General features: G+C 34.9%; 1 protein-coding gene across 1 annotated transcript; it reads right to left on the bottom strand.

The window, feature by feature from the left end:
• Nucleotides 1-7,358: 7,358 nt before the first annotated feature.
• Nucleotides 7,359-13,350, bottom strand: gjb3 (gap junction protein beta 3). The gene is made up of 2 exons (XM_053510397.1): nucleotides 13,233-13,350; nucleotides 7,359-10,105 (listed from the first exon to the last, which is right to left on the bottom strand). The coding sequence occupies exon 2, from the start codon at nucleotides 9,965-9,967 to the stop codon at nucleotides 9,119-9,121; it is 849 nt and encodes a 282-aa protein (XP_053366372.1). The 5' UTR covers nucleotides 9,968-10,105; nucleotides 13,233-13,350; the 3' UTR covers nucleotides 7,359-9,118.
• Nucleotides 13,351-17,722: the final 4,372 nt, after the last annotated feature.

The following is a 17,722-nucleotide window of genomic DNA, read 5'->3' as shown; positions in this document are numbered from 1 at the left end:
CTCCTGCGAGCAAATACTTTTGACAATATAGTTTATGTGCAGCGAATGTGTCTACTGTAACAGTTCATTCACAGGAACTAGTACTCAAGCAAAAATGAACAAACAGATTTTTTAATGCAGATTTAACATTTTTGGACTGAGCCACTCCCAAGCGGAGATCACAAGCTTTATTCACGGTTAGTGTAGTGTAGTGTAGTTTGGCCGTGCTGTCTCAGGGGACAAGCTAGGGATGGTTTTATCACACTCTCAGATCAAACATAGTGACACTAGCCAACCTGTGAGCACATGTAAGCGGTAGGGGTGGATAGCCCTCTGAGTGTGTCACACAATTCCCAACTTTTATGAGCAACAGTTTGAAAAACAAGCGGTTACATGTCTTAGAGGCAGCGTGAGAGAGTCTTCACCCTCCCTGGTCCTGGTTGGTAGTTGTCACCTTGATGCAGGATTGCCATAACGGAGAGACTGCTGGAAATCGGCTATGAATAATTTAAGGAGAAAATCACGGTGAAATCTCCCCCCAAAATAATACAATTTAAAAAAATGTTGTTTTTTTCAGGCTGAGGAGGTAGTGACTCCACAGAGCTGATCTAGCGGGAACATGTGCTAACCCGTGTCATGGGTGTTTTTCAATGTCAAATGTGACTATAAGTGGATAGAAGGGACACTTTCAATTATCTTAATAACTAAAAAATTGTTAGCAAACTGCCGTGGGGGAATAAAGCACTTTAGGAAGTGCTCTTCTTAGAAAATAATCAACTTCAAATTTTCCTATTTTCTCACCTTATGGCTCAATCTGAACAGCTTCTTCTGTGTAATATGCTCTGTAATTCAGAGAGTGCAGTTTTTTTTTTGTTTTTTTTTACTCTTGAGGATGTGTTGCTATTTTCAGTCAAATGATGCTGCAACTGTTTAAGCAGGAATGCAGTTAGGAATTTTAAGCTGCAGTGGTATGAGAAAGACCCATGCAAGGTTTTCTCTAAAAAAGAAGTTTCTTGAGCCAGCAGTCGACTAAAGACACGCACCAGGATGGACGTTGCTGTGCCGTATAATTTATTTCTGCTCGTTTGTGGTTCTCACGGCCTGATGGAAAGCAGGCGCTTCATGCTGCTGATGTAACGTTAGGAGATAGTTTATTAAAGTCTACGCACACTAATCATATTTCCTTTCCGTTTATGGATCCTCAGTATATACAGTACAGACGTTGATTAAATCATTGACTATAATGACTTGAATTATTTTTGGAATAACTTCACACTTTACTTATGTACATTCTACATGCGTTATTTACTGGCTTATTAAATGCTTTATTTAAATAAATTGTGCTTGTGTAATAAATACAGATCGGATTGACTTTGTTCGGTGTGCCTGGTCATAATGTGTACAAGCTTTTTATAAAAAGCAGGTGATTAAAGAAGCAGGGGGGAAAAATCAGTTTGTTTACATAACATCTACATTAAACAAAATTTTATCTACTTCCTGCACAGATTCTTCTCAGATATTGAGAAGAAAGGGGACTATTTTAGGGAAGGAAAGCTAAAAGTAACAATTTCTGTAAACCGTAAACATGTATATCATTACGCACTTTTACAAGACATTTTATATAACTCCAAACGTCCTACCCGAGTCTGAAGCCACAGATGTTTAGATCCTTTACACTTTTCTAGATACTTGAAGTTTCAGGGTCTTAAAAGCTGCGATGTGATTTCTCTTCGCATTTTCTAGCTGGAAGAAAGTAATCCACTGATGTTTTTTAAAGTATATCATTAATTGTTTTGGCGAAAAAAAAAACATTTTTATCTTTAAAAGAATGTTTGCATGAAAGTAGCATCTGTGGGAACATGGAGGCCTGTGAGACTAATGCTGGCATGAAATGACAACAGATTATGTGCTGATAAAGTTAATTATTCAGTTTCTAGAAGTTGCCATGACTTTTAAAAACATGCCATGTTTTAAGCTCAAACATTCCATCAACATTTGTCCATCAACAAAAGACAAGTTTTGTTTGCAGTATTAGCTGTAAGCTTTCTGTACTTGTTAGCTACATTAGTCATGTAATTTTTGTAATATTGTAACAAAGCATCTTGACTGGTTTTCTCCAGTTACAATACACACTGCCTGGCCAAAAATAAAGTTACCCACTAATATTTCTTTGAATGCCTTTTACTTTAATGTATGTAAATAAAAATCTATTGATAGAAAAAAACAGGTCATTTAATACACCCAGGTCATCAGCTGACTTCATTTTATTGCCACATAACGTTGCTGAACCTACTGTAGACCTAAGCAACCCTAGATCATGACATTTCCTCCAGAAGCTTGTACAGTAGGCACTGGGACAGGGTAAGTCAGGACTTATCAGACCACATGACCTTTTTCCAATGTTACACAGTTTATTCATGATCCTTAACAAATCTTTTTTGAAGCCTTTTTCATTAGACATGATGACGATTTAGGTTGCTTTGATCATTGAGCCTGATTTTGAGTAACTCTGCTGTCACTTACAAAAATGATTGACCAGATTGATCAGATATATAATTACTTTATCTGGTTGGGGGTATAATGGAGCCGGAGCATATTTTGGGAACACCAGCTGTGATTTATCTTAATCAGACACTTCTATAAAGGATGAAAGTTAAGATAAAATAAAACATTTATAATATAAGTTTCTATTCATAACATTAAGGTAATATGCAGCTTCTTTAAACACTAAGTTATAATGGTCTCTAATGATAGATAGATAGATAGATAGATAGATAGATAGATAGATAGATAGATAGATAGAGTGCCAGGAAAAAGTTTTTTTTGTTGCATATTTGTCACTCTTAAATGATTGAGATCAATCATATTTCAATATTACACAAAAATAAATCTAGTAAATTAAAAACAATGTTTTTAAATGATGATTTCATTTATTAAGGGTAAAAAGGTGTCCTAATCTACCTGGGCCTGTGTAAAAAAGTTGTAAAAAATTGCCCCTAAACAAACAAATAAAAAAGCAATAAAGGGGAAAAGAAATCATGCACGTTAGCATCATAATGCGCGGAGGTGGAAAAAACCCTAAAAAACCCATATGGACACTGGAAGAACATGTGAACGTGCAGTGAGACAGTAACCCGAGTGCAGAATCAAACCAAAGATCCTGGAGCTGTAAGGGTTTGCATTTATGAAGCAGTTTTTACTCAAACTATCAAATGAGCAGCATCATAGTTATACGTTAACAATCTCTGCTCTTTTGCACATATTGTGTATGGACAGATAGAGCTTGTCATTCTTGTCTAACTGTATATTTCCAGAAAAGTTTCATTTTTACACACCCTCACACATTAGGTTTTACACAGATACACTCCCAAAGAGCAGGTACATCTGATTTCGACAGGTTTCTCAGGTTCAAAAAATTTTACACTGATAAATCCTCACAACCATCTGAAAGTGTATCAAAGTTATACACAGGGGTACAAGTTCCCCAAGATGGTCACTATCCCATCTCCTTGTACAGTGGCCAAAGCAGGAAACCCACAGGACTTTCTTCTAGTTTTCAGACTACCTGCTTCACATTTTGTGCTGTGTCAGAATATCCTGTTTTTCTTCATCCTTTGTTCTTTACTCTGTGTTGTCTCCTGTAGTACTATTCGAGACATGTACCTACTAAGGTTAGGTATGCACTCTGGCATAACTCACCTCCACCCAAAACTACCTGCACAAGCACGTCACACATAAGCGTCATCATGTAGCATGTATCAGGAATTATATCAAGTCAATGAGAAAACAGGACAGACAGCAAAACGGAACAGTAATGAGGAAATTTATATCATATTTCGAGAGACTTCCCCAATGTCAAAGATTCACAAGGAAGCATTAAGTTCCTGTTAAAAGAACAATCAAGAGTTCAGAAATCAGAAAATTATCTTATTGTTGTGAAGCTAGGCCAAACTTGCTTTTAATCATTATGTGTTGCATATAATTCTACAATCTAGGATATTCAAATTGACTTTTTAAAAAATACACTTTAAAAATACACTGCCTGGAAAAAAACAGAAGTCATTCAATCACCTTTAGCTTTGACTACAGCACACAATGTGGTGCCAGTTCATGTGTGAAAATTATTTTTCATGCTTCCAGAGGCACTCTTTCACAATCTTCTGAGTTCTGTAATACACCTGTGCCATCAGATAACCGACATTTAATACTTTTAGGTCTTTATTTTATTGCCACATAGCGCTGCTGAGTCTAGACCTAAAAACAACTCCAGAATGAAGCAACCACAGATCATATCACAGTGGGCACTATGCATAATGGGTGCAATGTTTCGTGCGCTTCACTTCTTACCCTGAAGCACCCATCACTCTGGAGTAGAGTCAATGAGGAGACTCATCAGACCACATGACATTTTTTTCATTGCACCAAAGTCTAATCTTTACATTCCCTAGCATATTGAAGCGACTTTCTTATGGATGCTCAGCTGCTTTGTCTCAATCTTGTGAGGTCCATTTTTTACTGTTGATTTTTTTACCATGCAACTTCACCAAGTGTTTAAGTGATCTCCATGATTAATTCCGGTCTCGTTCCTTCACTTTACGAGGAGGTGGTAATGTATGATAGGTATATTGAGAACAAAAACTGCCCGCTGTTGTCAAACTCATTGAAATGTATTTATTGGTTTAAAATATGATTGTTTAAAATATATAAATCACAATCACTTAGCACCCAAGAAGTAGTAACTAGATTTTAGCAGTACTAATTGTGTATTATCATCAAGCAACAAACTAGAGGAGATTAAACATTACACAATTTATTTATTTATTTATAAATAACCTTACCATAAATAGGAATAATAATGTATTGCAAAATAATGTATTTTTAAAATCTTGGGAAAGTTTTAAATTATTAAAAAATATTCAATAAAGCTGGATAAGGTCATGTTACTAGTGCACATAACTCCAAAAATGTAAAATCATACAGACCAATAAATGTAAAGATTCAGTAGTAATTAAAATTTAGTAGTGAACTAAACACTGGGTCAGTTTTTTTCTCTTAAAGATGAAGAAACAACACATTTAAGTCTGTGTTGAACCATCTCAGACAACACTGTCAATTCTTAGCTAAAACATTATGGCACTTTGCTCTAAAATAAGTAATTTGAACATTTATAGATTGATGAAATACACGAAATGCGGTAAACTTCATCAAAGCTAATAGCCAAAGGACATCTTTTAATGACTGACTTTTTTTTAATAAAATGATAGGTTAAAATGTACAAGTTGGACTTGGTCAGTATCCCAATTTGACAAAAAATAAGCATGTGTTAGAGAACTTGGGATCTTCAAGAAGTTTGGGTGATCAACCTCCTGTTAAACATGTGACTATGAACAATTTAAAAACTCTCCAATCAATCAACAATACATGTCTGTGGACTGTGGGGGGAAACCAAGGTACTCAGAGGTACGATTTGAACCCCAACCCAGGAAGCCATTGGGCCACTTTAATGAATGGTACAGGGGTAACATATTTTCTAACATTTATGAATAACTTATAAAAAAAGAATGTTTATTTATATTATGTACATATTTAGATGGTAAATAGATTCACACATTATTGCAAAATATTATAATGACTATAATGAAAAGAAAGTTGAGTAATTGTGGGTTGTCATGAGCAAAATGCTGTTTTTCAAGTGCTGGAGGTATTTTAAGTGGTTTATTTGAAACATGCACGTAGGTTGTTGTGCCATAAACTCTTCCAGCGTTTAAAATGCCTTTTACTTCACACGCAGATTTGAGTTGTAGGAACAAACAGAAAACCTGTCATTTTTGCCTTTTAGGAATAACCAGAGAAAATGTAAGGGTTCTATTGTAAGTTTAACTCATTTTAAAGTTGAGATAGATGTTAACTGTGAAACAAAAGTGTTCAACAGAATTCAAGAGTTTCAACTGAATTTGTCTTAATCTAATCTCAGATCACAGATAATCGTGGCCTATATTATACAGTATAACCTTAGCCCTGAGTAGCTCAAATCTTATTGGATTGGATCAGTGCCACTGCATAACTCGAGATCTGATTAGATTTCTCTACACAAGGATTTATAAGATACAGTATAAACAAGATCGAACACCAGCACATACAGTAACAGGACACAAATCATTCTCACTTTTTGCACAAGCCTTCTGGCTGGTCATATTATGGTCAATTTTTATTTGATTTATTTTTTGTGTCGTGTCGTGTGTAAGATGTTTTAAACTAACTGTGTGCATTCCACTGCAAGGGCTCTCCACGTCATTTTGTTGTGCAATATTCTGAATGGTAATAAATGTGACCTTGACTTCATTTTATTGCAGTTTATTCTGCACTAAAGTCAGCGTTATAGTTCCTAGAAATAAAAAAAAAAAACAATTCTGTTGCCTCCTAATGTTGCCTTCACTTGTGATCATTTCCCAACTTTACTTTCATATTAGTCTATAAAACATCTTTCCAAATGTATGTTTCATGTTCCAGCGTTAACACTGGTTTGTGTTGTATTTCCTTTTCGTGGCTGTGTTTTTCTTTCCCTTAAGGGCAATGCAAACCTTTTTTTAAAGTTCCCTTTGACTTTCTTTATTTGAATAAACATGCATTTATCATGCAATTATCCTTTTGGTGTTATAATGGTTATGGATTATGTTTCCCTTTTGGAGCAATACAAGTTGGGGATTTGTTCCACATGCAAATCTGATCCAGATTTAAAACACTTGCTGGCATGCTGTTATAGGAAAATAATAATTGACTGTGTTTTTTTCCCTATAACATGTCTCGAAGACATTTGTTCCTCCTACACCACAGTCATTTGGCAACAATTCATGTACAGTTGCGGAATGTCTAGAAACAATTTCTGAAGGGTGTTCAAATCAAACTAAGACTTTTGATTGTGTAGAATAACAGAACACAGTTATAAGCGGAAAAACTAGCGTTATTTCGCTATATAATCCAATGCTATACTATAGCACTTATCCCAGCATTTCAGATCTAAAGCAGGCAGTCCAATCTTGGATCTTTTTAATTGATGGTATTCAAGCACTAGTAAAGCACTGGGATAAGTGCATTAGAATATCCTCAAAATATCTTTTGTCCAAAATTACTCACACTGAATACTCCTACCTCAAACATTCAGTAACAGCAAAGTATTTGCCAAGATTGATTTATTTTTCCATTTAAAGTATATATTTTTTGCTGTGAATCCTGTTCCCACTTATGCTACAGAAACTATATACACTATAAGTAGTCTTTCATAGTCTTACTTTAATGGGACTTATTTCATTACTTTTTTTCAAAAACACACAATTCTGCATGTCCATTTTTCTGGTCAAGAACAAGACACAAACCTAAAGTTTCTTTATATAACATCCTTTATTTATATGTATAAAAATAGACATAAATGTTTAAAACAGGTCTGTTGTTTGATGTGGCCACTGATAGAAACATAAAGCAGCATATTGTTCCATAATTACAGGTCTGAGGCAGAAGCAGTTTTTCAGTTTGCGGTGATTTGCTTGCATGTAAACTCTCACATTCCACGTCGCTCAGCTTGACTCAACATGCCACTGACTCACAGAAGTCTTAGTCAAGTCTCAATGAAAAGCAAACAGTTCACTTGAATAAACTGGGTACTGGAAAAAAGAATGAATCTGTTTGTTCTTTTGAATGTTTAAGCACCAAGTGCACATTCACATAACTTCTGCAATGGACCTCTTTTTTTTCTTGTTATAAGATATGAATAATGATATAAAGCTGTATTTACTTTATAAGACTCTTGTTCTAAAAGAGAGCAAGAGACACACCCTTACGCCAGTTACTGTACCACTTTTAGTAAACAGCTCTGATTTTTTATTGTTCTTCCTGTGTTATGTTTTTTCATATAACGTATTTGGAGCTAAATTTCTGTATAGTAAGTGCTCTAAGAATTATTAATAATACTACTATTATTATAATGTCAGCGTCGCTTACTATTTATCTCTGGAACGTTCTGTGCTATTTTCAGTCTCCCCAACAACAAATGTTTCTTAATTCTGTTAGACTGCTTTGCAATTGAGACCACTGTTATAAGCACAATACAAATTTTAATTGAATTAAATTAATTTAAGAATAGTAAGAGAATATTCCATATAATACCTTGTAAAACAATAATATCATATTCAACAGAATTTAACAGTATAAAATAGTACAAAGCAAGTGTTTTGTTTTAAGAAGAAGAAGAAATTCACTTTTTACTGAGCTATAGAAAAAACCTTTTCTCAGAATTACACGCTACTTTTACACTTGTGTGTAAAGATGTTTACTATGGAATAAAGCAGATCCACCTCTCTGCAATGGCTTGGAAATTTTGACTAATAAGCTTGTCTCATATTGTATACTAAGTAGCAAAGTTTTTTTTAGAATAGATCATATCAAAATCCAAAAAACGTAAAAACAGAAAAATACAGAAAGTTGGAACAAATATTTGACGTGTATGTCAATATCCAATAAAAAGAGAGGATAATGTAAAAAGGACAACAACAAAGACAGCTTACAGGTGTTCATATTTGCACTGGAGATTCTTACAAGCACAAAGAAGTGCTTGTATTACAGTAATTCAAAAAACAGACAAAAGAAACAAAAACACTGTAATTGGAGAAGCTTTGGCCCAATTTACTGATCCCTCAATGTTTGCTTTGCTATTGCTAAACTTTTTTTAATCTGGCTAATAAGTGATCCCTTAGTTGTTGATGTTCAACATCCCTTTTTATCAGAATTTTAAAACTAAATCCAAACACGTATAAACAGTTAAACTACTAAGACTTGTCCTGAGTTGTAGTGCCGCTTCTAATGTACTTCCAGAGATTATTTTATCAACCAGGTTCTGCTTATACACAGTAAATGATTGAACGCAAGGAAATGAAGTTTGAGACTTAAAAATGGTTCTCAGTCAAGTCCTGGATTTCCCTCTATTGGATATTAATACCAAGTGAATTTCCATCCTAGAGCATGAGAGGGTTTGAGGAAATCAAATGTTTTTGGACCACAAACGATAGCTCAGAACAGTGTTATCCTCTTCTTGTACTCAAAGTGCATCAAAAATATTGCTTGAGAGATCTCTCTGTAGATCTCCCAGTTAGGCTAAGCTTAAGTTCGGAGCTGAAGCCCTCAGAAAAACACTCGTCTTGTAATCCATAGGGGCATCCAGCTTGGTCTTCTGCTTGTACAGTGGTTTCTGGTCCAGGTCCTGCATGGGCAGTGTGCAGTTGCTATCCTGGTCCCGACATGGAGCCCTGTAAAGAGGCACAGCTTGCTTCGGACGACGCCTTATCCGCTTGCAACAGCTTGAGATGCGCTTGGCCAGAAGGTAAAAGATCTCACAGATGTTGAGAACAATGCAGAGTGCTGAGGCGCCCACCATGAAGTAGGTGAATGTCTTCTTTTCAGTGGGCCGGCCAATATAACAGTCCACTACATTGGGACACGGGGATATTGCGCACTTGACGACTCGTGGCAGATGAAAGCTGTGATAGATGTGATGAAGGATGTAGAGGAAAGCCACTTCAATACCTGTTTTGACCAAGAGGCTGATTAGGTAGGTCCACCATAGCCCACCGTGCTTCTTGCCTGTATCATCATAGAGCTTGGCATCAGGGCCATGTTTGGCACGGTACTTGCGTTCCCGTTCATCCCGATACTTGACATGCATGACCACGAGGAGTGAAGGGCAAGTGACGAAAATGAGCTGCAGTGCCCACAGGCGAATGTGCGAGATGGGAAAGAAGTGGTCGTAACATACATTGGGGCAGCCTGGCTGCTTGATGTTACAATCAAAGTCCTTCTGCTCGTCGCCCCATACTCGCTCTGCTGCCACCACGTACACCAGGACACGAAAAAGGAAAACCACCGAAAGCCAAATGCGGCCGAATGCCGTTGAGTACTTGTTCACCCCACTGAGCAGGGCCTGGAGTGTCTTCCAGTCCATAGCTCTGTCTTTTGAGTCTCCTGATTCTTCTTAGTTTCTCCTCGATCCTCTTTTCCTTTTCTTCACAGCAACTGATCTCACTCTGTCTCACTCCCCCTGTGGTACTCTGCCTTTTTTGATGGTGGGTCTCAATGCAACCTGGGGAAAAAACAAAAATAACAAGAGAGTAGGTATGAAAATTAGCACAAATTTCCCCTATCCAAAATAAAAAGACACACAGCATAATTTTTTCTTTATTGTTAATATTTCTAATAGACATCAATGCTTAAAAAACTTTTTTGTATTAGATTTTAAACCTAAACTAATACCTGAACTGATTTCTGAAATATACTCTATTGTATCTCAATTTTCCACGCCAAAAGTCAGGGCTAATTAAAGAAATTGCCTATAACTGCAAAAATAAACACTTAATTAAAACCCTGCTTTTTAATCACAAATTGTCAAATCACAGTGATCGGGAAACTTGTCAATTTGAAAATTGTAAACTTCCACTACATGCATAAACCTTCCTTTTACAAACACATACAGCTCTTTTAGACTGTTTGGCTATGAATTTTGTGGTCAAACCAGTTTAACAGAGCCTTTACCTCCGACACAAACTGCACAATCACTGAGCATATCTTAAGATTTCAACACACTGGCATTGTGAAAAAAATGAGAGAAAGAAGTCTTACAAAAAAGGAAAAGGCTTTAGGGCACAGGTTGACGTATTAAGAAAATCCATGTCTCTGTTATACTTTAGCTCATGTAAGTATGACACAACAATGTCAGAGTGCAATCAAGTTATCAAGTTATCAAGTTTTATAATCTAAAAACATTGTAGAGTGTGTATAGCTAACAAGCTTAAACTGCTATTTTTTATAAAGTGTAAATAGCTAGCAAACTCAAACTACAAATTTTATAAAGTGTGTATAGCTAGCAAACCCAAACGACAAACTTTACTACTGTAAGTGTGTATAGTTAGCAAGTCCAATCTACAACTTCTGTAAAGTGTGCATAGCTAGCAAACCCATTCCCCCATATTTATAAAGTGTGTTGAGCTAGCAAACTCAATACACAACTTTTATAAAGTATGTATAGCTGTCAAACCCAAACTACAAACTTTTATAAAGTGTGTATAAATAGCAAACCCATTCCCCTATCTTTATAAAATGTGCATAGCTAGCAACCTCAAATCATTAACTTTTATAAAGTGTGCATAGATGGCAAACCCAAACTACTAACTTTTGGAAAGTGTGTGTACTGTAGTTAGCAAACCGAAACTACAACTTTTATAAAATGTGTACAACTAGCAAACCCAAACTACAAACTTTTGGAAAGTGTGTATAGCTAGCAAACACAAACTACAACTTTTGGAAAGTGTGTGTACTGTAGCTAGCAAACCGAAACTACAATCTTTATAAAATGTGTACAACTAGCAAACCCAAACTACAAACTTTTGGAAAGTGCGTATAGCTAGCAAACACAAACTCCACCTTTTGAAAGTGCTTATCCTGTAGCTAGCAAACTGAAACTACAACCTTTATAAAATGTGTACAACTGGCAAACCCAAACTACAAACTTTTGGAAAGTGTGTATAGCTAGCAAACACAAACTCCACCTTTTGAAAGTGTTTATACTGTAGCTAGCAAACTGAAACTACAACCTTTAAAAAATGGGTACAACTAGCAAACCCAAACTACAAACTTTTGGAAAGTGTGTATAGCTAGCAAACACAAACTACAACTTTTGGAAAGTGTTTATACTGTAGCTAGCAAACTGAAACTACAACCTATATAAAATGTGTACAACTAGCAAACTCAAACTACAAACTTTTATAAAGTGTGTATAGCTAGCAAACCCATTCCCCTATCTTTATAAAATGTGCATAGCTAGCAACCTCAATTAGCAAAGTTTTAAGTGTGTATAGCTAGCAAACACAAACTACAAACTTTTGGAAAGTGTGTATAGCTAGCAAACACAAACTCCACCTTTTGAAAGTGTTTATACTGTAGCTAGCAAACTGAAACTACAACCTTTATAAAATGTGTACAGTTAGCAAACCCAAACTACAAACTTTTATAAAGTGTTTATAGCAATTAAACCCAAACTACAAACTTTTATCAAAATAGTGTTTAGCTAGCAAACACAATCTACAACCTTTATAAAATGTGTACAACTAGCAAACCCAAACTACTAACTTTTGGAAAGTGTGTATAGCCTCAGTAGCAAACACTGTCCTACTACAAACTACAAACAAAGTGCATATAGCTAGCAAATTCAAACTTCAACTTTGATAAACTGTATATAGCTATCAACCCAAACTGCAAGTTTTATAAGCTAGCAAACCCACACTACAAACTCTTATAAAGCAGTACAGCTAGCAAACTAAATCTACAAACTTTTATAAACTTTGTAAAGCTATCAAATTAAAATAAAGTAAAATAAAGTGTGTATAGCTATCAAACCCAAACTACAAACGTTTATGGAGTGTGTATAGGTACCAAACCCACAACCCACTTTTATAAAATGTGTTTTGTAAATACAGACTTTGTAAAGTGTGTATAGAAAGCAAAAATAACATTTTATATTTATTTTATACACAAAAACTGCTATTAAACAAACAACAAACTTAAACAATCAACTTTATATAGTGTGTAGAATGATTGCTATACACCCTTTATGAAGTTGGTTAAGTTTGTCAGCTATACGCACTTTATAAAAACTAAAAAAAAAAAAACTTTATAAAGTGTATATACTTTTCACACTTTATATACATTATATATAAAATACTTTTTTTTACAGTACCAGCAAAACACTAGTGTTGATATAACTCTTACTAAAAAATTTTTCGTGTGTCTCATAAATATAAAATGTAACATTTAATCAGTCATACAGTAGTTGTAAGTCCTGGCAGACAGACAGATAGATAAAAAGATAGATAGTGTAGATACATAGATAGATAGTTACTGTTAGTGTAGATAGATAGATAATGTAGACAGATAGATAGATAGGTTTGGTGTGGATTTCTGCGTGATTTTTAAGTGATCAAATAGTGTTATATAACATCTTTAAAGTTTAAAAAACTTTTTTTCTTCATGTTTATTGTCACAATGTTTAAATAATTATTTAAATACAGAACATCTAATATAGTGTTAACGGCATGGCGTATTTCATGTCTACACTAATCATGCGCTCCTTTGTATATTAACGTTACTCTTCCTGGTTTCTTGTACATAAAGTTGGTTTACAGATAAAATAAAACAGTTTCTGAAACTCTACTTACGTTATTTTAATCCCAGACCAGAACTGACAGATAATGATTCCACTCCCAGATCGGTTTTTATTGCCTTATCACTGTAAACACTTCGGACGACCTAAAGCTTGGGAAAATGATCAACAGCATCTTGTGAGGGTGGAGAGAAAGAAATCCTCATAAGATCTGCGCTTAGGAAGGTTGCCAGATTTCCGTTTTATCCACATAAAAATGTTTAATAAACATTCATTATGGATTAAAATTGGTTTATGTTGTGTTATAATAATATTTTTTTTAACGCTACATGATTTACTAATTTAATAAAAAGACTGGTATACCGATAATTGAATAGTTCAATTGGGTTTGTCACAGGTTGCCACATTGGAGAATATCGCTTGAAGCCAAATGTTCCAATAATGTTCTGGATTCATAATCAGATTATTAAATAAACCTAATACCCAATCCTGCACACCTCTGACCCGAAATAACATGTCAGTACTTTATTATTTACATATAATATGTACCTATACTGTATTATTAATTCATTTGACCATATGACATATGAACAAGCAAGCAAACAAACAAAAGATCTACAGTAAAAGTTTTGGCACCCTGCATCATCTTTTTTTTTAACATCCCCTTTTGTAGCCTAAGTTTATGGACTTTTCATCCATTATTCCTTGCAAATGCCTTCTAGTTCTGTGAGCTACATGGGCTGTCTTGCATGCATTACACTTTATAGAGGTATACACTGATTTTTGAATATGAGGGCCATAACAACACCCTAACCTTGCACATCTTGTGTTTAGGATCATTATTCTGTTGTAGAAGCGAAATATTTCCATCATCATTGTTTTACAGATGATATAATGTTTGGTATCTAACTAAATCTATTTTTCTTCTATCAGTAAATGGTTCCCTGTGCTTCTGGCTGCAACTCAAAGCATGATGGGTCTATCCCCATGTTTAACAGGCATAGAGGTGTTCTTTTCATGGCTTTCATGCTCTTTTACCTTAAATATACCTTCGCTCAATTCAGCCAAAAATTCTTTAATAATCAGTCCACAGGACTTGTTTTCAAAATTCATTCGGGTTGTTCAGATGTTCATTTGCTAATTTCTGATACTGTAATTTGTGGTGAGGATGAAGGAAATTCTTCTGATGACTCTTTCATGCAGGTCATATTTGTGCAGGTGTCACTGCACCACCACTCCACCATCTGCTAAATCATCTTCAGTTAAACAGGGGTTTTGATTTGTCTTTCTAGTAGTTTAATATGTAGTTCTCTTAGAATGGTTTTTTTTTATCTTCCAGAGCACAGTTCGACATTCCGCGTTCCTGTTAGCTGACATTACAAACTGAGAAAATACCTACATGAAAATAGCTTGCAATCTACTTATAGTCTTCTCCTGCTGTGTTGGAATTAATCCTTTTAATTTTCAGAGTGCAGAAGAGAGGCCCATAACTACAGACTGTTAGGACAAGGAAAAGGAAATGCTCTAAGTATATTTATAAAATTTTCATCACCTAGCATTTCCCAATGATAATGATAATTAGAGCCTTAACTGTCTAAAAAGATTTTGAGCCCGGATGAAATGGGAGGGTTGCATCAGGAAGAGCATCCGGCGTAAAACTTGTGCAAAGTTGTTGTGTGGTTCAAATGGTCCGCTGTGGCAACCCCTCACCAGGAGCATTCGAAAGACTAACAACAAATTGTGCAAAACTAAAATATTGCTAAGAACGATAAAAAGAATATCACTTCTATGGCTTTCCTTGATAAACACACTGGGCAAGTTATCAATTAGATGACTATTTTATGCGTGTCATTTGATAAATCAATTAATCCATTGTCTAGATGGAATGACGAATCTAAGGTTGCACAAGCATGACTGTTAATTTTACAATAGGTCAAATCAGCCGTTATTGCACTTAATATATTAATTTGGCATGACCACATATGACAGACTTTAGATGAATAAATATTAATGTAAAAATGCTGCATTAAATAAAGACTAAAACACAACAGGGTGTGTGGGTATAGGAATACAATGAGATGGTAATCAGTAATCAAGGCGGTTACCTTTACCACATGGAAGTGGATTACCTTCCTAGTACAGCACAAAACCCACAAAATTTATTTCATCCTCAGAAACAGTTTAACTGTAAACATGGTCTTATTTGAGACTTGTCCTAAAAAGTAGATACAGTAAACATTAACAATGGGACTAGATCAGATGTTTTACATCAGACTTGAATCTAGGTTGTTTTCATTACCCTACCATAACAATTTCCCGTTCTACATGTTCAACTGAAAGACGCAAGCTTGAAAATAAGCATTGTCTAAACTTGCCCAGAACTTGCACGCAATGATGATGTTCAGAAATATGCCAGCTGTATGATAATGTGACCTTAGAGACATTGTACTGTAAAACGGTCAAGCTTCTGGGACAATCAGAGACTAAAAGAATGGATTTTTTGTCTTTTGTGATATGAATGAACGAGCAAGTTAGTTCAACTTGCTCTACATAAAAACTTTATTGATGTATAAACTTTCTATATTGTCCTGTGATGTTCAAAAGTCATACAAAGTTATTAAAAACACCTCATGTTTCATGGACACACATGGCAAAATATATCACTATGGGTTTTTATTTTATTTTATTTTATTTTATTTTGACACACAGCAAAAACATTGTTTTGAATCAGACTTTCTGTTTTATATGAACATTGTGATTTTGATACATCATGATTAGGATTTGTATTTATTTAAATACCGCAGGTAGGAAATTAAGAAAAAATGGTAAGGAATACAGACTTTTGGGCCACCCTGTGCAAATGTAAGTTTAAGTTAATACCAAAGGCATTAATTCTATACATTTATGCAACAAACATTTCTGACTTTTGATTTTGTTGTTACAGTAAAAGCTATAAGGAAGTAATGAATAATGGGTCAAAGGAATACAAAAATCTTGGGTGGTTGTGTTTTTAATTTATGGAAATAAAAAAGAAGAAAGATGCAGATATGATGATCTGAGAGATTTAACTTATTAGATGTTTCCTTATATCATTTCTTGCCTTTTTTTTAGATTTTTAGATTTTCAAAAGCATATCAGCATTTTTATATTTCTCTGTATTTGTATTGTATAAGTTATATTTAAGATATAATAAATGTGCATTTAAATGTTACAATTTGTTTAATTTAAATGCTTTTTATTTATTTATTTATTTATTATACAATTATTATCCTTTCATGTTTCATATATCATACTTACGTAAATATTTTCTTTTTGTACAAAATGCACCATTTTTTTTTTACCTTTAACATTCCTTTTCTTATGCTATAATTTTCATATTTAGCCATTTTATTTTTTGCATATGTATATTAGTAAATGTTCAGACATGGTTTCAGTAAAGCACTGACTTGTGAAATGTGCATTTCTAGGTGCACGCTCTGTTAACTTTTTCAAGGATTTCCCTCCCATGAAAGGCCTCCCCTCCCTTCCTCAGGAAAAAGGAGAATTTGTCGTCTCCATGAAAACATACCCGTAACCATCTCCAAGCGCCAGACTGACTCACCACAAAAACCTGCTGCATCCAAACCCACACAAAAAGGAGGGTACGGCAGAAATGACTCCCTGCTGGAGTACTACTGCCGTTTAATGATGTGCCATCTTCGAACCTAAGACTTTTTTCTTGCCTCTGAGATATCCATATTGCCAAGAAAATCTTTAGATATCATCTTGTGATTTAATTATGCATTAGCAAAGACCTGAACTTGTTTAATCAAGTGCAGGAAAATATTTCCTGTCTTTAGGGAGTGAGAGTATTTGTGGAGTGTATGTTTGTGCACCTTGGATGCCATGGAGATGTTGAAATCAAGGTTATTGCAAGGAAAGAAAGACAAGACTGGTACTGAAATAACATGAAGACCTCTCTAAGATGAAATAAAAAAAATACAGGTTTAATCTAGCACTATTAAGGGATCTTCTTTACGGGAACAGTTTGAAAGTTCTACATGAAAACTTATAACAGAGTTTCTTAATCAGAGAGCTTTCACAAACTGTCAAACTTTTAGTGTTTTAGTGTTACCTCCATTGAGTTGAACTGTTTAAATGTTACAAATAAAATTCCCCAATCAGAAAATGTTCCGAGGAGCACCACTACAAAAACTAGTGAAGAACCTTGTTGTGTAGGCCTACTGTAAATGGCAAATGTGTTTCCCACATTTCTCAGTTAAAGTGGGTTCCAAGCAATTGCTCTCCTTAGTAATTGCTTCTATGGCATTCCGAATTGCCTCTGATCCATGTGTATTGTGTCGTTCGCGGCTAACTAGCTTCTAACACAAGACTGAATGGTGAATTCCTATCTAATCCCTAATCAAGCGCACTATTTGGTATGTAGAACAAGGGAGTGTACAGTACACCCTACAGTACATAGTGCACTAGCTTTCCATTTACTGCTTTCTGGGATTCAACCCCAGAACCTGGAAGTTAATGTTAGCTGATGTTCTGAAGTAAATA

This window comes from Clarias gariepinus, chromosome 13, assembly GCF_024256425.1.
Source record: "Clarias gariepinus isolate MV-2021 ecotype Netherlands chromosome 13, CGAR_prim_01v2, whole genome shotgun sequence".
Taxonomy (NCBI): Eukaryota; Metazoa; Chordata; class Actinopteri; order Siluriformes; family Clariidae; genus Clarias; species Clarias gariepinus.
The sequence above is the reverse complement of the archived record's forward strand: the minus strand, read 5'-3'. Positions and strand labels throughout refer to the sequence as shown.